We start from the raw sequence: 19788 nt of genomic DNA, 5'->3' as shown, positions 1-19788 counted from the left end.
GATTTTAAAAAATGATTTAGGGAAATGCTTTTGATCCTGTGACTGCAAGGAGGCCAGCACAACGTGTTCCTCAGTTCAGGCAGGAGAAATTATTTCAGGTCTTAAAGCTGAAAAGCATGAAATAGTCTATTAACCTTGAATGAGATCAGGAAAAATCAAACCTGGAGCAGAGATGTGAGGCCTCTGGAGATTCTCCTCAGCAGAGAGTCTGACTGGGGTTCAGATACCCTAAAAACCCTGGATCCTAATCTTGTGTGGACCCCACTGGTGCCACTTAAAAAAAAAAAGTTTCTTTTTACAAGGTAGCCACTGTGAACACCAGGTTTTGGAATTTATAAAAAGGGAATATTTTTTTCCTTTTTTTTTTGTCTCATGGAAAAAATGATGCTGACTCATTAGGTACTGGCCCTGGGAGACATTATGACTCTTTACAAACATCAAAGAGGCCTTTTTTGTTTTGAATGTATAGATTTTTTCTCATGGAGATGGTAAGAATGAGATCTCGTGTTTTCTTGCAGCACCAAGGTCTTCTTCCTAGATCTCAGATGCCTCTGAGGGAGGCTGAACATCATGGAACTGAGAGGCCCAATGATGGTCTTACGCAGCGGGTTAATGTACGAGCAGCCAGCACTAGCAGGGGCTGGTTGAATGAACTCAGAACAGGCTCAAGGGAAGTCGAGAAGGGGTTTTATAAGCCTATGTGTGTGTGCGCGTATGTACTTAGGTTGGGGACTAAATTTGGGCTCAACAGTACTGCCCCATTTACGTGATGCTGATGTCACAAGATTGGATGCTTGCCCCTTCTGTGGGGAGTTTCCTCTGCTGGGGGTGGAGATGGGGGAGCGTGTGTGTATGTGTGGGAAGGCCAGGGAGTATTGTGTTGTGTGTGTGTATGGGATGGAAATAAGCACCCCTGACTGAGAGATAGGAGCCTCCTGGTACCATCAAGAGGTCTTGAGCACTCATCAGCTTTCTGAAGCTCAGTTTCCTCCTCTGTAAAACAGGTATTAAAAGCCTTCTCACAGGGTTGTTGTGAGGATGTGATGAGATGGTATGTGAAAGTGCCTGGCTTCTAGAAGGTGTCGACCATCCTATATGCAGGACTGACCAGCACAGTGGGCAGAGTGAGTCCACCCCCAGGTGCCAGGGTTAGTGGTTCTCCCTCATGCTGGTCCACACACAGTCACTTCGTGGCTGAAGAAACTGAGGCCCCCATCGGCTTTGCCACAGGGTCAAGGTCATATAGGTGGTTGGCAGCAAAGCCCAATTCTGGACACTCCTTATCCCAGTCCCAAGCCTCTGCTCTCTCGACTATACCCATTGCTTCTCTGGAATTCTCCCTGGAAATCAGTGAAAACCTTCCAAAGAAGTAGCTGAGAAAAGCCAAAGACAAACAGACTCCCCAAGTCACAGTCTGGCTGGTTATCTCACCGACCAGAAGAGTGCTCTCATCAGCTGGAGCGAGTTCCCACCGGCTGGATGGGGCCCAGAGTGCAGGGAGAGAGTGCAGGCAGCGGCGATGGGGAAGAGAGGAGAGACTCAGACAGAGGAGCCCAAGAGGAGGGATGACTCAGGAGTGAGCTGCCACTGAACTGGCCTCCGTCCTACACTTAGGAGGCCATGGAGTCGGGGAGACCTGGGGTCAAGCACTACGTTTGCTCCTCACTAACTGTGTGACTTTGGGAAGGGGATTTAGCCTCTCTGCATCTCCATTTATTTATTTGGAAAAATAGGCATAATCAATCCACCCCCCACCCCTTCCATCTTTGTCTCTCTCTCTCTGTCTGTAGGTTGTTGTGAGGATTAAATGATACATGAGATAATTGTTGCAACACATCCAAGGTGGTGTCTGGACCGAGTAAGCCCCCCTGAGCGCTGCTTCCTTCTCTTCCACACAGTTACCTCCTCTAACTGCTATGAGGATTAAATTAGATAAGATGCTTGCTAAGCAGGACTTCATATAGGTTTGTTTCCCACCCCCTTCTCTTAAAAAAAAAAAAAAAAAAAGGTCTCCCAAACTAGCCAAAGTTCTTCCTGAGAGAGAGAGAATGGAAGTAGGCGATAAATGGCCTCATTTCACTCAGCGACTGTTTCCCAGTTCTCTTCTGCTACCGCTGTCCTCTTCAGCGTTTACCCGAGTGCTGGCGTACGGTTGTAGAAAACAGATCCTTTGATGGTTTTGTCAAAATATCTTGGGAGCCAGAGGAATGAGGGCCAAGTTAGTCATCCTTTGTGCAACTACAGTCGGGAGGGGATGTTTATCTTGCCCAGCCAGACCCTGCACTAAAATATATAGTACAATTAGATGTCCTTGAAAAATATGGATTGCGGGTTCTCTGTAACCAGGGCTGGGCAAGTCTGTTCCTTTACGAATCTATAAGTATTCATCAAATGCTGGAGTTGGCCACTGAAATAGACTCTGGGGGCCCCAGTCACAGATGATCGTGGCCATGATGGGTGAAGAAGGGTGCAGTTATGGTGGCCTAGATTAAAGACTTGATGCCAGCGCCATCAATAGAACTTTCTGGAAGGAAATGGTCTATTTCTGAACTCTCTGATATGGCAGCCACATATTGGAGCGTTTGAAATGTGGCTAGTATGACGGACGATTCAAATTTGCGATTTTATTTTAAGTAATTTAAACAGCCACATAAGGTGAGCAGCGACCACATAGGTCGCTGTAGCATTATACAGCCCACAGCGTCCCATGAGTAGCCGCTTTCACATAGGTGGGAGTCTCATCTGGGCATGATTTCCAGCTGTACCCAGGGTGGCTTGATGTGACCGCAGGGATGTGACTCCCCACCAGTGAGTCAAATTAGGCTGAGCAGATTAGGACTTTGCTCACTGGAAGGGCTGAGGTGGATCTGGGGAGAATCTGGAGGGCCCAGAGAAGAGGAGGGCACAGTGCAGGCTGCAGCTCTTCACTGGAATCTCTCTGGGGCTGGAGGTTTGGGTTCGGACCAGTTTCAGGCAGTCTTGTCTCATAGTCCCACCTCCATATCACTGGCCCCAGAGATCTTATCTTCATTGGATATCCCTGGAGCAAGAGGAGATGCTGGTGATAAAGAGACCCAAGTGTTGTTGTTAGGGGAACTACGGACCGAAACCGCCCACCCTGGCCAGACCCTAGAGTAACCATTTGCGTGAATTATCTTACAACGTGAGGCCCTCGTAAGGAACGTGGAGCTAACAAGCCACCACCACCTGAAAGAATTTAGGAAAGGTCAGAAGGAGAGAGGAGACGCCAGTCCATGTGTCCTACCAACCTCCCAGAATCCTTCTCGCTGGAATCCATCTTGGCTGAGCAAAGCGTGCACCGCCAGGAAAGACCCTGAGTCCGAATGATTGGCCAGAGACAACCCGGAAACTAACCCCGTCACCATACAAACCCAAGGCTGCGAGCCCCGTGGCAGGGCAGTTCTCCTGGGTTCCCTTACGCTGCTGCTCTCCGCCCGGGCGCCCCTTCCCAATAAAGTCTCTTGCTTTGTCAGCACGTTATGTCCCCTCGGACAATTCATTTCCGAGGGTTAGGCAAGAGCCCACTCTCGGGCCCTGGAAGGGATCCCCCTTCCTGCAACATTGTCTCCAAGGGACTCATCATCTGTCTTCCTGGGACAGCATTTAGCGTGTGGGAGGGGGTTGGTCTCCCCTGGGCCCCCTGAGGGAGGGCCTCTGCCTACCCTGGCTCTATTTATGCTTGAAGAAGAAATGATGGCCTGTAGTGATGCCCTAATGTGATTTCTTGATCCTCCTTCATGGGAAAGGGGTCCCTGTGAGTTCACACCAGCACCGTGTGGTGATTGGGCATCTGGGGTCCTGGGCAAAGGGAAGAACTCAGCCTGGCTTGTGCCTACTGCTCTTCCCTCTTCCTTCTCTTGACGCTCTCGCCTCCCTCCCCCATCTCCACGCCCCCCCAGGAGATGACCTCGGGCAGGACCCAGTCCCTCACTTCAGATGCACAGCCCTGCCCTGGAAGGTGAAAAATGACGCGCTTTCTTTCCAGCTGACCGCAAGGAGAAAGCAAGATCCTCCCTCACCTCTCCTCCTTCCCTCACCCCCATAGACAGACCATGGGCAGGTTACCAAGGTAAAAATCACTAGACTAGTTGTTTGGAGGCCTGGGTCTAAATGCTGGCTCTGCCCCCAAGAATTCCTCTTGTGTCCCCGGGCAAATGATTCTCCTGCATCTGGGCCTCTGTTTTCCCATCTGTGAAATGGTGGAGTTGAACAGTTTTTTGAAACGCTAACATTCCAGGATTAAAGTAGATCTGGTAAAATGTGATGATCTGAGAGGCTTAATCAGTCCAGGCAGCTTTGCCATTTAAAAGAGGAGCTGGTTAACCCAAATGAGTGTCTAATTGGCAGCCCGCGGCGGGGGAGCTCCCTGAAGCAGGAGGCCTTCCAAATCCCCTCACCTGCTCTGGGTGCCACGGGTTCCGCCGCCACCCCTCAAGGACAGACAGCTGAGGGGCCCCTCTGCCCCTCAGGGAAGAAAGATCCTGCCCTCGCTCCAAGTGCTCTCAGAAGCTATCAGACGCTCCATCTGATTTCTGTCATTCCTGGGACTCAGGGAAGGGAAATCTGGCTGGAGAGCAAAAGTTCAGATAAACAGAAGAATCCTGTGCCTAAAAAATAAGTCGCCTCGGAGCTTGAACTTGGGAGTGTGGTAATGAACAGAACACCTGGGAGTGTTCAGCCTGGGAGTCAGAGGGACGTGGGTTCCAGGCCTCCTTCCAGGCTAACCCTGCCAATCTCGCCTGGCTGTTGTGGGCACCACGAGGAGTCGATGGATACATGTAATGTTTTTGTGTAAAACGCGGTGCAAAGGCAAAGTGCTACTGACAGCGTGTTCACCTTCTGCATACAAACATCTGCACGGTAACAAGCAAACCGCACCAGGCTCCTCCCGGTGACGTGAGCATGTGCTGTGAACAGTGAGATGCTAAATCATTCCAGAGCTGTTTTAAGGATTAGGCAGAAATGTTAAAGGCAACAGATGTTGGCTTGTTCCCTCCAGGAGGATTTAGGCTTTAGTGGAGTATTTCTCTGCTGGCTTCAGCCCAAATCATGACCACAGCCCTTTCTCTGACCTCCTGTTCAACCCAGCAAGAAGAAGGGGCTCAATTTCTCCCCTGAGGTTGAGAAGCGGAACTTCTAGGGAGGGCCTCAATAGGACAATGATCTCTTGTAAGACGAGCTGACTCGAACGTCAGGGGAAATGAGGAAGCATGCATGTAGTGTGGAGCCCAGGTTTTTCCTGGAAGCCATAAGCAGAGATGAAAGCACTGGGTTCCAGTCTGAGTTTGGAGAAGTCTCCAGGGCCCTGTACAATGAGACCTGGGTGGTCAAGGTAATTGCTCAAGGCCTTCTGGATCTAATATTCTAGGGGACCGTGATATTGGATGAAGTACAGCCAACCCGAGGATTGTTCCAGAAAGTATCAAGCTTTCTCCTCCAGCACTTGGCAGTGAGGAAGCCACATTCTTGGGTAAAGAGAGAGGCTGTGTCATCATCACGGTCTGGAATCTGTGCAGGGTCAAAACCACTAAAATAACAGAGCCTGAAGTAGTTCCAGCAAAACACTTCAGGGAACTTCTGAACCTTCAGACAACTGGCTTCATCCTGCCCTTCTGAAGGCTCTCCTGCACGCACCTTTTTTTTTTTTTTTAAATTTTTTTAAACATCTTTATTGGCGTATAATTGCTTTACAATGGTGTGTTAGTTTCTGTTTTATAACAAAGTGAATCAGTTATACATATGTTCCCATATCTCTTCCCTCTTGCGTCTCCCTCCCTCCCACCCTCCCTATCCCACCCCTCCAGGCGGTCACAAAGCACCGAGCTGATATCCCTGTGCCATGCGGCTGCTTCCCACTAGCTATCTACCTTACGTTTGGTAGTGATGCACTCACCTTTGAACGGGGATTGGGCTCGAGTCACCAGGAAGAGGCTCTTGCTCTTCTTGCTTTGCGGCTCCTGGCGGGCATAGTAGCCCAGCGTGTTGCAGCGGCCCTTTTTGCAGCTCAGGCACAGGCCCTGGCTGAAGCTGTCCATGTCCCTGCACGGGTAGGCCGTGCTCTGCATGTCAGTGTGCAGCAAGGAGTCGATGAAGAGGTGCACCGACCGCTCGTGGGCACATTTGATGGTCTGGGTGATGGCTGGAAAACAGGGCAAGAAGCACATTATCATCCCTTTGTCTGAAGGATCACCTTGTTTCTCAGTGCAGAGTACCGGCACATTAGGAAGGAGGAGGAAAGTGCTCAGGTCAACCCGCTGACTACAGTGGATGTGATAACTGACTGAACACTACACAAGGGGTAGACCCCCTGCAGTCACTTAGTGTGGAGGCATAATCTCAGGCTCCAGGGGGCTGCTGTGGGCACCCTGTATGTTACGGTAGGTGTTTTAATAGGGGCCCCAAGTCACTAAGAAAATATTGAATTATTTAAGCAAGTGGGGTACTGTAATTCATTTTGGAAATATTTTAATCTCAAATGGTTAAAAATGCACAACTGCTGATGCTTTAAGGGTGAGTTAGCAGAACAGGCTTGTGCGGAATGCCTCTTTTCTTAATAAAGCTGGGTAAACCAGTGCCCAGGCAATCTTGGGACTTGGCTCATGGTCTGGTGAGAGCTGAGGCCTCCCCCACCATGTCTGCCTTCTGTCTCAAAGCAGCCACTGCGTGCCCTAAGATAACTGGCCTGTACAACCAGCATGGGGATTGGCTTCAAGAAGGACATATCCCAGTGACCAGGTCTGAACGGGCCTAACCCAAAACAAGTTTAGGAGGTTTATGTACCAAGGATTTTGACCTTTTTTTGCGGGGGGTGGTTGTTTTTGGGTCTCCAAATCTTAACAATCTTTAGTAAAGTTTTCTCTAGGAATGTTGAGGAACCACCACGAGATGTGCTAAGAACCTCACGTGAAGGTGGAGCACAGGTAACTTTGCCAAATCTGTTTGCCCAGGGTTAGTCATCTCAGTTCTTGGTCACTAGGGGCTATATTTGTTGAGCACCCACTGTTCGGCAGGTACTACACTGAGTGCCTCCCCAGAGCTTCAGTACAGCTCCTTGAGGCAGCTGTTACGAGTGAGAAAACTGAGTTTCAAAGACATTCACTCACTCACTCAAGCTCACCTAGCCAGGAGGTGGTGAGGATGGTAAAGCAGTTACCAACTGACCAAGTTAACATGTTCACCCCAGAATGGGATCACTTGCGAACAGAAGGGTGAAGAAAACTGAGAAAAACCATACCAAGGGTGGGCGAGGTAAATGGATATCCTTGGTTCCATCATTCTGAAGTGTAGCACAAAAGAGAAAATGGCAGTAATTGGTCAGAGATGCACTTACCAGGCAACTAGCTAATAAACACCATCCTAGGGGTCTGTGTGGAGCTTAGGGAGGGTGTAAATCTGGGAAGAGGGCTGGATGGTCACCAGGAACTGCTGGTGACTAGAGGGCGATGACTGGAGAGAGATGATGTAAGGAATGATAAGGGGAAGTTCCGAGAAGGTTCTCTCAGACGTGGGCGGGTGGAAAGCTGGGAGTCCAGCCAAAATGAGATAGTATCCAGTGTGAAGGTCATTCTGATACAGGAGATGTGAAGGTAGTGATGTAATCACGAGATAGCATGTGCTCAGCTCAGTTTCAGATGATTGGGGCAAGATGGTGGTATGTGGGGGTCGGGGGGTCTCCAGTTGGCTTAGAGTGAGTTGGCATGTCTTAATCAGGATATTATTTTACAATAATGAGAACGTTGGAATGCCAAGGAAGCGTATGGTTTTTGCTCACATCTTTGTTCTTTAATCCGGGGCCTGTTACCCACGCGCGTGTTAATGTTTTGGTTTTAGGGTTTGAGAGAGAAGGGGGATCGCAACCCAGATAATGCCATATTCAGTTTCCGCCCTGAGACAAAGGAAGTCACAAGGACCTATGTAGAGCTGAACATCTAATTGGAAGAATCTCCATAATGAATGTCCTGTAGGGTCAGCTGATTAAACCTCACGGGAGTTGGAAGAGTTATTCCCACTCTTGGGAGACCAAGGATCAAGAAACCATGATCTATTAAGTGGATCATCACAGGGCCCAGAATAGAGGAAGCCCCCTGAGTGAGGAAGCTTCCGGAGAAAGAGGAAGAACCACAGGCATCAGGGCTCAACTTTCAGGAAGGCTAATACCCCGGGAGAGACTTCGCCGGGTACACTGAGTGGAGGTGAGAAGCGGGGACTCCCAGTGGTGCCCCTCCGCTCACCCTCAGCACCTGAGCTCCACGGACCGCTGCCTGTTAAGAGGAAGGGCTTGGGGGGAGCGGCAGCCCTTACCTACTCCCACAAGCCCTCTCTCTGGGCGGACTTGGTGACCATTTCACCCGGGGCCCCACCCTTGCCAAACTCTTCTCAGAATCTTGCAGATTAGACACCACTGGATCCAGAGGCCCCATCAGTTGTGGGGAATGTAAACCAGCGTAGGCTAGTGTCTTCTTTCTCACCGTTTAAGCCGTGCTTGGCAATATGTTTGTAGAGCTCTAGGAAGTGGCATCCAGGCTGGTAGGAGCCCCCATTGGGGTAGAAGTCATAGTGGGCTATGGGCTGTTTGATGCCCACACTCAGGCCCATGTGTTCCTGGGTAAAGGTGTGAATGGCGTCCACGAAATTGGCATCATCTGGTGAAAGCCGGTCACTGGGGGAAGCTCTTTTAAACAAAAGGCCCGCAGCATCCAGCCCTAACAGGAAAGCAAGGGGAAGGGTTAGGTGAGAGCAACAGGAGAGGAGAAGAAATGCTCTTTTTACCTTTTTCATGTTATTACACATTCATGAGCTAGCAGGAAGAAGGAAATCCTAGGGCATCATCTTTCTCTCGAAAATCTTGCCATAACTTTTTCGCAGTAAAACTGTAGTAATTCATGGCACTAAAAATCGGACACGGGCTGGTTATTATTTATGGGAAGAAGAGGTTTGCAGGAACTATCCAGTGGTAGAAATAAGGTTATAAGGGAATGCTTGATTTATTTAAGCCAATCAATTTTAAGTACCTCTCAAGCTACTTTCAAGAGCATCTGTTTGCATATAAAAAAACCCACTGTGCTTATTGTAAGTAGTTCTAACCTATCCATCAAAGAAAGAATTTATTTGCCTGCAGGTTGTCAATAATTTCCCTAAACAAGCTGGCTTTTCCCCTACACTAACGTCATTTCATTGGAATGTTCAGAACCGCCTTGGGACATTACTGTTCTCTGGGAAAAATGTTGTGAGCAAATAGGACTGCTCACAGCTCTGCTCCTTAAGTGACAGAGATGTTTGCATGAGACAAGTGGCAGCTCCTGGCTGATGGTAGCTGGGAAGTATTTATGCACTCAAGATTTTTTTCTCTTTCTTCCTTTACCTTCTCTGGAGGACCCTTTGTTGTCCCGTATCAGTCCTGGCTTCCATCACTGTTGGGGGTGAAGGAATTGACAGGGCACCATGACAGTCCCTGCTCTCTAGCCCTCACCCATAGTTACAAATAAAGGAAGTGATTTATATTCCTTTCTTCGTCAGGCTGACTATGAGATGACAACAGAGTAGTTAGCGGTCCTGTTGCTTCTGATATGTGTGGGCCTGGCTAATAATGCCTGCTGTGGCCCGTGACACCAGCCGGCATGGAGAGGGTCCTGGGCCCAGTGCCGCCTCTCTGCAGTTCTGACTTAGCCTTCTAGGCCTGGTTTGTCTGTGAAGGACCTCACTGGACTTCTGTGGAAGGTTCTTGTGTGGGAGGTCTGCTCACTCCCAGGCTATTGAGTGTTAAATCATGGAGGGCGCCAAATACTGATCCATGGATCAGGCCTCCCCGTCACCAGCAAGATGAAAAAAAAAAAACAAAAAACAGAAAATGAGTCCTCATCATGACAAATTTGCTTTGTTTAAATGTCTGCCATTATCCCTGTCTTTTTTCGGTGTTAAAATAAATCTCTTCTTTTATGAAGGAATGGTAATAGTAGAAAGGAGTTGCCAAAAATGTCCTTTCTTGATAAAATAAAAGATCACAGCAATGTTATTCATCTTACATTTTGTTTGAATTGTTCTCGCTTGTGAATTATTGTTTTAGCCTGATGGGTCTTAAAGGATGAGTAGGAGTTTGGTAGGGAGACTAGGGCTTGGTTTTCCAGGCAAAGAGAAAAGTGACTGCAAAGGCCCAGAAGCACAAAAGGCCACGGCACGTATGTAGAGTGGAGAAAAATCTAGTGTCACAGAAGCCTAGAACTATAAGAAGGGAACAGTGGGAGGAGAAGCTGGAGAGCTCTGGGGACACTACACTGAGAAGGGCCTTGTCTGGGCCTCCTTAGTTTTACCCTGTAGGAATCAGTGGGCCTCAGGGACTTGGCTGATGAGGCATGTTCTTCTGACTGTGACTCTGGGGCAGCAGCGGGGGATGAGGTTTGTGTCAGGGCAGCCTGGTAGGAAAGGCCTTCTTGTGTGTCTTCAGCTCTTCCTGGGTATCTAGGGGCATTTCCAAGGTGGCACAGAGCTTGGGGTGAGGTTTTTGGTGCAGAGATCCCTCCCTCAATCCAAATAGGCCCCAGAGTAGGACCCACGTGTTTCACAAAAGTGAACACTGAGGTACAAACATGGCTGTTACAGCAAATTTAGGGCTGTCATTCTTTAACTCACGTTGGGCTTTTAAAACTATAGGTTGAAAATAAACTCTTTTTTGCTACAAAAGTGTACACAAAATCTACTTTTTAGGACCTATTTGGCAGGACTGTGAGAGACCTTTGTTTGAGGAATGGCAATAGGAAGTGAGGCTGTGATTTGCTCTAAATTCTCTTGGAACGGCAGTCTATGACAGCGGTCATGTTTGAAATAAATAGTGCTATAAGTCCTCCTGTGAACTCTAATACAGCTTGAAGGAAGCTGGGGGTGGGTTAATTTATGAGACCGTTGGAAAAGCAGGTCCTTGCTCCACGCCCCCGTGCAGTTGTGAAGATTATAGCTGTTCGTTATCAGGTGTGGTTACCTGTAATTCTCCCAATCTTGTGCTTTCTGCTCATGTAACTGCCAGCGAATCCTGAGACGTGTGCACCCAGGCTGTACCCAATTAGATGAACATTGCTTGGAGAAAAGTGAACAGATTCCTGGAAGACAGCGGTGAGACGGTTTCAGGAGGGGAGAGAGCTGCCTGGATAAAAGCCTTTGTGGGTGCAGCCTGTTCTAGGCTCTCTCTGTTCTTTGTGCCTGGTCACAAGTGAGGTGCTTAACTCCTCCTCAGGACCCCAACTGGTTTCTCACCTTGCTGACTCCGTCCTGTTTCCTTTCAGGCTCAGCTACCTGGGGCCCTGCCTGGGGATGCTGCCTCCTGTCTGCCCATCTTTACCTGGATGTTAATGCCTTGCGGGAGTGATCTCATTCATGTGTGTGGGAGTTTGATAGCTTATAGGGTGTGTTTAGATCCCTTAGCACATCCAAAGAGGTGAGCATAAAAGGAACAGTGGATGGAGTAGTGGGGGCAGATGATTCTATAAAATAGTGCTTTAAGGGAGGCATTTGAGAGACCGCTGGGGGTCCAGTCTCTGTCCCATGCCTTCCCATTCCTGTGAGCTTAGCAGAAGTAGTTCTCCTGTCTGGGTTGCTCTAGGAGACCAGTCTTAGAGGAGGGGAGAGGACGGGAGAGAAGGGAGGTCGGGGCAGGTCTCACCTCCAGCCACTGGAGAAGGGCCGCGATCTCCTGGCCGACGAGGCGGGTGTTGCGGACAGCGATGGAGTAGTGGGTGTGGGCCAGGGTGACCCATTCTGCCAGCCCCACGTTGACTGGTCGGGCCACCTGAGACTTCAGCGCGGCCACCATCTGCCAGATCCAGTTTTCCAGCGAGGCTTCCATCTGAGGGTGGAACCACAGGGTCATCAGCTTCCCCGGGAGGGAGGCGGGAGTGCTGTGCTAGCTCCCTCTCTCTACCTGCTCACCTCTTTCCTTCTCCAACTCTGGGCTCATGCTGGCTCCTTCTCTCCAAGAGGAAGGGCTTAACCTGGGGCTTCTCAGCTTCAGCACCATTGACACTTGGGGCCAGATATTTCTTTGCTGTGGGAGCTGTCCTGTGCACGGTAGGATGTTTAGCCGCATCCTTGCCTCCATCCAAGAGAGGCCAGCAGCACCCCTCTCCTCCCCCTCCCCAAGCTGTGAAGACCAAAAATGTCTCTGGACTTTCCAAATGTCCCGCGGGGGGCTACCCCCAGCCCTCCCTGTGCTGCCGCACCTCTGGGTCACACCCACTGTGTTCTGCTTGCCTTAGAGGGGGTAGGACTGTGAGCTGGAACATAGTAGGAACTCAGTAACAATTGGGTTGATTCATTATGGAGAACTGTTCTGTGTATGTTCCTTGTTTGAGAGCCAGTTTGCAGGGCACTCCTGAAGGGTTCACAGAGCAAATACGTTTGTGCTGTGTCTGGAAGGATAAATAGGAGTGCTCACGGAAGAATCCAGGTGGGCCGGTGAGTGTGGCGGCGGTGGGTGAGGGTATCTAGGGCACGCCAGGCGGAGGAAGAGCATGTGCAGAGGTGCAGAACCACAGAAGGGCAGTGCGGCCTGCCTGGGGAGAGCAGGAAAGTTGGGTGTAATTGAAGACGAGAACGCAGAGGTGAAGCTGGACAGCAGTACTGATGGTTTGGCTTGTGAGTCTGGGGTAAGATGCATTCATTTAATAAATGTCTTTCTACCCAGTACCTTCTATGTGGATGTAACATCTTGGGTTCAAATCCAGACTCTCCTAGTTACTAGCTGAGTGGCCTTGGGCAAGTTATTTAACTTTTCAGTGGCCCAGTTTCCTTGTCTGGAAAATGGGGATAATAATAGTGTCCTCCTTCCAGGATTGCTGTGAAGATGAGATAAGTTAATAGATGTAAAGCATTTAGCACCTGGAACCTAGTGAGGACTCAGTAAATGTTAGTTATTGCAGCTGCTGCTGTTGTCATTATTATTATTATTACCAGCAATAGTAGATATATTCCAGTCTGCACAAGATTTTGAAAACAAAGAACTCATTCTAGTAAAAGGATCCCGGTAAGAGGACCCTGCTATCTTCATGTCTGTAAACAAGATATGAAGCCAGCCATTACTTCAGCTAACAAATATTTTTGGAGCACCTAATATATAATGGATCCTGTGCGGCGGGAGATGAGGGAAGGGATACTCTAGGCAGAAGTCGCAGCCTGAGCCAGGCGGAGAGAAGTCATTTGGAAGGAGCTACAAGCAGAGGTAAGGGGGAGGCAGGGAGAGTGACAGTGGAGGCAGGGAGAGCCGGCCCTGCTGTTTGTAAGGCTCTCAGCTCAAGTCCCTACCTCAAGTCAGGTATCAAGTCCACAGCTCTGTCCTCCCCAGAGCTCTGCTCTGGATGCATTCCCTCTTATCCAATTTCTTTTCTCTTTTTCTCTTGTAAGGGAAGGTCCCTTTGGCTAAAGCAAAGAGGTGGAATGTTCTTCCCTTACAATGGCCTTCTAATAATCCATCCTTACCCCCTCCGCTCCCACAGGAGAGCTTCCCATGTCTGATCATTTTTTTTGGCCATGCCGTTCAGCTTGTGGGATGTTAGTTCCCTGACCAGGGCTTGAACCTGGGCTACCACAGTAAAAGCGCCAAATCCTAACCACTGGACCGCCAGAGAACTCCCTCCATGTCTGATCTTTCGTTTCCTTTAAGATAGGTTTCATCTCAGGGTTCTACCCACTGTCTCCAATTCCATGCTTTTTTTTTTTTTTTTTTTAAGAAACAGGGATGGAGCTCCTAGCTTAGCTAGAGAGAGCTGCAGTGAGGAGATTGCAGTGTGAGGCCTGCTGTGTGATGGGGACCCTGCCAAACCCATCCTTGACAAAGGCTTGAGGTAATGGAGTCTTTGACAGTGTGGGCTTTGGAGCATGAGGGTTCTAGGTTTGGAGTTCTGTCTACTGAGGGCTGTGTGACTGTGGTAGCTGCTTGACCTCTCTGAGCTGCAGTTTCCTCATCTGAGAGATGAGACTAACTCAAGTGGCCGTGTAGGGAGGCAGGAGGATTAAATGAGCTGATGTCTAATGTAAATGGCTTAGCTCCTATAGGGCCTCATCTGTGTTAGGTCTCTTCTCTAGGGGCAAGAAAGCCCCTACCACCTTCACTGCCAACCCTGTGCTGTGGTGGAACACCCCCCGCCCTTCCCTAGGGTGGGGCTCCTTTAAATCCTAGGAGGAAGCTGCTGGCAGGCTACAAGAGCCTCTGTGCTTTTCTGGGATGGCAAACCCACCTTGTGGCTACACCCACATGGCGTCATGTGGTTCCCATTACCCCATGAGGCCCGGCATGGGGTCTGTTTTGTTCATGTGGAGGGTATGAGTGAATACATGTTGAGAGAGTGGTGGTGGGCCGATGGGCTCATTTTGCTCTCTAAGGTAGGATAGACGGGGGTTGCAGAGTATTTTTCAATTAGATGGTAGGGAAAGGGTTTCAAGTCATGAAATAGACCCCAGATCTCTGGAGGTTTCACAGTGTGAACCAAGCTTCAAATCGTGGGTGGCCTAGAAACCAGTAAGGCAGAATTTCTTCTTGGAAACTTTTGTTTGACTTCAATCACTGCCCACAATATTCTTTTCCCCCTTCTTCCACAGTAATAGCATTTTAGCATCACTGAAAAGCTACACTTTCTCTTAAGAGGCTACATATCTTAACCACCTTTCCCTCTAGGTATGGGCAAATGGATGTAATTGGAAGCATTTCACAGATGCTTCTGGGAAGCTAACCTAAGAAAACACATTTATATACCAAAAGCCATTGAACTGTACACTTTAAATGGATGAATTTTATGGTATAATGCGAATTATACCTCAATATAGTTGTTCTTTAAAATCCCTGCTTTTTTACTTTTTTGTGTTTACATTTTACTACCTTGTGCTACCTGGGATGCAGATGTGATAGCTAGTGCTCTAGCTGCCATCTTGGACCATACTCTAAGGATAGCAGAATAGTGAGCAGGGAATGAGCTGGGTCCTTGAGGACTTCAGTGACCAAAGCTGTTTATTCAGTTTTGGATTACATATACTGGATTGTTGTATGAAATGGAAAAAAACTTCTGTTTTATTTGAACTACTGCCAATTTGGATTTCTGTTATTTGCAGCTGAATTTAACCCTTACAAATATAATATTTTATTGGGAGACTATGTCTTCTGGCTTCCTACCTCCTCTTGGGAAACATGCAGATTCACCTTCATGAACTGCAATCTCTTATGGGCCCTTATGTGCTGTGTGACCTTTTTGAGCCACATTTTATTATCTGAAATGTGGAGATAATTATACTTTCTCTGCCCTGCTTACTCATGAAATTGAGATAATCAATAAGATAATGTGTGGGGAAGCACTTGGAAAATTAGAATGTACTTTAGAAGTATTATGCATGAGGTTGTTATCACCAGCTCCCTATCTTTTTGTTACAATTGAACACACTAGGGAGGGAAAGAAAAGAAAATGTGAAAGTAGAGAGAAAAAAGGCATGTCAGCGTTTCCTACCAGCCACCCGTGGACTATCATCACCAGAGGCAGAGAGGAGTTGAAGCCGCACTGCTGTAACGTGTCTGAGTGATTGAGCCGAATCTGACAGCCCTTATTGGTTTCTTCTTTAAAGAGCAGAAATCTGGTTCTTGTCTCCTGTGATGTTTCCTTTGTTTCAGCAGCTCGAGATCTCCTTCCAAATGACTCTGGAAGATAAAATTGGAGACAGTGTTTAACCTGGCACCTGTCCCACCTCTGCCAGCTCTGGGACAACCCAAAAGTTTCTAAGAGCACTAGGCAGCGGGGTTACTGCAAGGGGCTGGAGGTAGGCACGGGCTGTGGCTTTGGGGAAGCCCAAAGAGCATTTTATTTCCAGCAGAATGGGAGATGATGGAGGGTGACCTAGGAGGACCCCACACAGAGGTGGAGAGGACCAGATCCTCCATCCTGCCATCCCAGCGACTACAGGATCAGCCAGTCAGACACTGGAGTAACTCCAGGACAGTGGGAATATGGGAGAGGCGATTGGGACTGAGGTTCAGAGAGGATAAGTATTTCGCCCAAAATCATTATGCCAATAAGTGGTAGGATTTGGACCCTGTCTCTCTGACTCCGATTCCCTACATCCCTATGCTAGGGAGACAGCACACAGAGCATCTTAGTTTGATGACACTACACATTCTCTCCCGTGGCTCAACCCGTTCTCACACGTAGCCTTGCATTGACCAGGTAGGACTGGGGCGGGGAGGGTCACAGAGGGAGTGGTGGATTCTGCTTGATGGGGAGTGGCATTCAGGGAGGACTTTCCAGGGAAAGTGATGCTCATGCTGGCCCTGAGGGATGAATGAGGGCTTGTGTGTATGTGTAAGTGGGTGGAAGGAGTAGGGCTTTCCAAGCTGAGGGAACAGCTGAGTAAGGGCTCAGAGGCATGGGACCTTGTGGGTGGAAGGAAGCCGAAGGCTGGGAAGCCAGAGTGTGGGGGGGGGCGGTCCCTGGATGCTGAGGAGTCTGGACTTTATGCTCTAGATGATAAGATGCTGCTAAAGTGTTTTCAGCAGAAAAGGATAAATGAATATCCACCTGGAATCTTTCATAGACTGTGTGAGGGTGGGGTAGGGAGAAAAAGATTGCTTTTATGATTACACCTTCTGTTGTTCTCCTGAAAGGCTATCTAGCTTCTCTTTGTGGGGAGCCTCACTCTGACTCTGAGACGCTTTGTGGAGGATGCGCAGTCACCCAACTCTTTGAGGCAGCACAACGGCTGTCAAGACCACGATGTCAGTCAGAGATAAAGCTGGGTGGAGCCTGAGGGAGGCGCCATGTTCCCCAGGTGTGGCATCCCAAGATGGGTGACATCTTTTCTGCTAAGATTAGGAATCAGACCAAGAGCTGGGGGAGGATGCTCTCACAGTCCCTTCCAGCCGAGGGTGGGCTCCCCTGCGGCTGAGGGGCAGACACAAGGCCATACCAGCATTTGTGATCAGTGAACTCAACTCAGCCCAGTTACTAAGAGCTCTGATCATTCTTTCTGAGCATAAAGTCATTCAGGCTTCTCAGACAATAAGTCTTGGGCTTTTGGTTTCAGGGGACAGCAGGACAGAAAGATGATGAAACTACAACGTGCAAGGGGAGGTATTAATGAAACCAATTTTCCTATCCAAAGGTTATTAATTTGAAAGGTTATTAATTCCCAGCAGAGGGCAATGATTTTTCACTATGATGACAGAATGAAATGCATCATATTTTATTAAAAGGAGACGAGAATGAGAATCTGAGTAACTTCTCTGAGATAAAGAAGAAAATTTCTGTCGCCCAGTTTGACTTTCCCAAGCTTAGAGACTATCTGAGCTTGTCCTCATTCCTGAAAGCATAATCCCAGATTGTGCTCCCCAGCTCATTGCATGCACTGCCCCACTGGTCTCTAAGTCAGAAACCCGGGTGTCATCATATACTGTTTTAGCAGCCATCCAATCAGTCCAAAGCTTCAGGTTTCCAAATATCCCTAGAATCCAGTGCCCTAGCTCAGGTGCACACTGTTTCTTGCTTGGTTTATTGCCACAGCTTCCTAACTGGTCTCTCTCTGTTTAATCTCACCACCCTTGCTCACACTGCTGCTCAAAGAATCTTTCTAGAACAGAAATGACTATTATACCCGTTAGTATCTTTAAGCTTCTTGGTATTGCAGCCAAGTCCATCACCTGAATGATGATCCCTCATCCCTCAAATCATCCCCTCTCTACGCTCTCCTGCTACCCCAGACTGCCACTAGTTCCCCCCATTGCCATTTCACATCCCTGCATCTTTGCACTCTCGCTTCCCTCTCTGCTGCTCCCCTCTGGTCCATTTGTTAAAATGGAACTCAGACATCACCCCCTCCAGGAAGCTGTCTCTTCTAGCCAGAGGTAATTACTTCCTCTTGCTGCCAGCACCGTATTGGTCCCCTGATCCTAAGATAATTTATTTGTTTGGATGCGTGGTGTTTCCTCCACCAGGCTGTGAACTCATGGAGGACAGAGCTGAGGATGCTTAATAAGTGATTAGTGCGTGAGGTGGTATTCTGTGGGGTCCAGGTCTCAGATCAAAGGCTGTCATTCAGTTTGTCAGCCCTATATGAATTGGAGCTCAAGGTAACTAATTTTCTTTTATTCAGTGACTGAATAGTTATATCTTCCTTCATTTCAGGATAGCTGACTTGAATGCTAAAAACCCTACATGAAAATAAAATGGGGATAGATATAATACCCATCTTGTGAAGTCATTACAAGGATTAAATAAGATGATATTTGTAAAGAGCACGGAACAATGCCTGGCATATTATTAGACCCACATAAATGTGTGTTGTTAACATAAGTACAGATTGGAGCATCCAGCATCTTGCATTTTTGGTCTGTGAAATTCTTTCTTTCTGTGAAAATGTATCCCAGTTACCCTGGATTTAGCTGGGAGAATCAGCTCTGGCCCCAGTACCCGGGGCCTCAGATCTGTCCAGGAGAGTCCTAGGGAAAAAAGAGTTGTCAGATGGAATGGCTCACAAACACCTGGACAGACCTGAGCTCTCCCTTTTCTTCCTCGGAGCTTGGCTTTCTTTTAGCATGTTTGTGAGTGAGGAGGTTGTGTATAAATTAAGTCATTCATTTTCTTCCTCAACAAATACTTATTAAGCATATATTATTATATTATGCCCTGAGCCCTGACTAGGTACCAGTTGGAGGCCAATAGGGCCTGACATCTGTGTATCAGGAGTCCCCAGTCCAGTGGGAAAGAAAGCATGAGGTTGCTGTGAATACTGCTGTGGAGTGACGTCCTGAGTAGGGGCTTTAGGGAAGATGCCAAGAGAAGATAAGGCATCAGTTGAGTCTGGAAGGATGAAAGATTCTTTAAGTGCTCACATCTAGGAGAAATTTTTGAAGAAAGTGGGGCTCTGGTGCCTAAAAATATAAGATTTAGTGGAGGACCTGAGCACTGAAGGGCTGCTGTGGGGAAGAGGGCCTCTTGCGCAACTCCAGGAGATAGAAACAGAGTCAAAAAGTGGGCATGGGGGCTTCCCTGGTGGCGCAGGGAAGTGGTTGGGGGTCCGCCTGCCGATGCAGGGGATGCGGGTTCATGCCCCGGTCCGGGAGGATCCCACATGCCGCGGAGCAGCTGGGCCCGTGAGCCATGGCTGCCGAGCCTGCGTGTCCAGAGCCTGTGCTCCGCAGTGGGAGAGGCCATAGCAGTGAGAGGTCCGTGGACCACAAAAAAAAAAAAAAAAAAGTGGGTACGACATGGAAGGAGAATTTTGACTTTAAGTGGTTCTTGAAAATTCATAGTTGAAGAAATTGGGACAAAGAGAAAATAAAGGTGGCAAAACAACAAAGACAGAAATGTTAATAGATTAGCAACCTAAACTAAACTGCACAGTCTGTGATCATATAAGGTTGCAGACGATGGGCCACAGATTTTGTTTTGAGCTTCCTATTGGCCAAATCAAAGAGGGAAACAGGAGTTATAGAATTCATGCTGTCCAGCTGCTCATACTTTCCTGGTCCTGAGGCCTGAGATGGTTTTCCCGTGGGTTATTGTAAAAAGAGGCCATTGCATGAGGCAGGGGCCACTGTCTTGAATACTATTCCTATGAAATATACCGTAGCAGGTTTCATGTGGTTGACTCTGAGAGTGCAGTGCAGTCCTCAATGGAAGCAGCACCCAGAGCACCAAACAGCGTTTAAGTCACAGTGAGTCTCTGTAAGACTCTTCGTTGTAATCCAGCAGCAGTCCTATGACTGAAGGAGGCAAGGGCTACTTCAGGTCACATTTTGGGTGGAAGGAG

The 19788-nt window shown here is 48.4% G+C and overlaps 1 protein-coding gene across 2 annotated transcripts in view; it reads right to left on the bottom strand.

Annotated features, from left to right (window-relative positions):
• Positions 1-19788, bottom strand: part of LIPC (lipase C, hepatic type) — a 174744-nt gene that overhangs the window by 13269 nt on the left and 141687 nt on the right. For both annotated transcript variants that reach the window (XM_067748251.1, XM_067748243.1), the window contains 5 exons: positions 15498-15685; positions 11672-11854; positions 10994-11111; positions 8490-8723; positions 5915-6160 (listed from right to left, as the gene is read on the bottom strand). In XM_067748251.1, the coding sequence (XP_067604352.1) occupies positions 5915-6160; positions 8490-8723; positions 10994-11111; positions 11672-11854; positions 15498-15685 (969 nt within the window). The remainder of the gene's footprint in view (positions 1-5914; positions 6161-8489; positions 8724-10993; positions 11112-11671; positions 11855-15497; positions 15686-19788) is intronic.

The sequence above is a fragment of the Pseudorca crassidens genome, chromosome 1 (genome assembly GCF_039906515.1).
Source record: "Pseudorca crassidens isolate mPseCra1 chromosome 1, mPseCra1.hap1, whole genome shotgun sequence".
Lineage (NCBI taxonomy): Eukaryota > Metazoa > Chordata > Mammalia > Artiodactyla > Delphinidae > Pseudorca > Pseudorca crassidens.
This window is presented reverse-complemented; position numbering and strand designations above follow the sequence as displayed.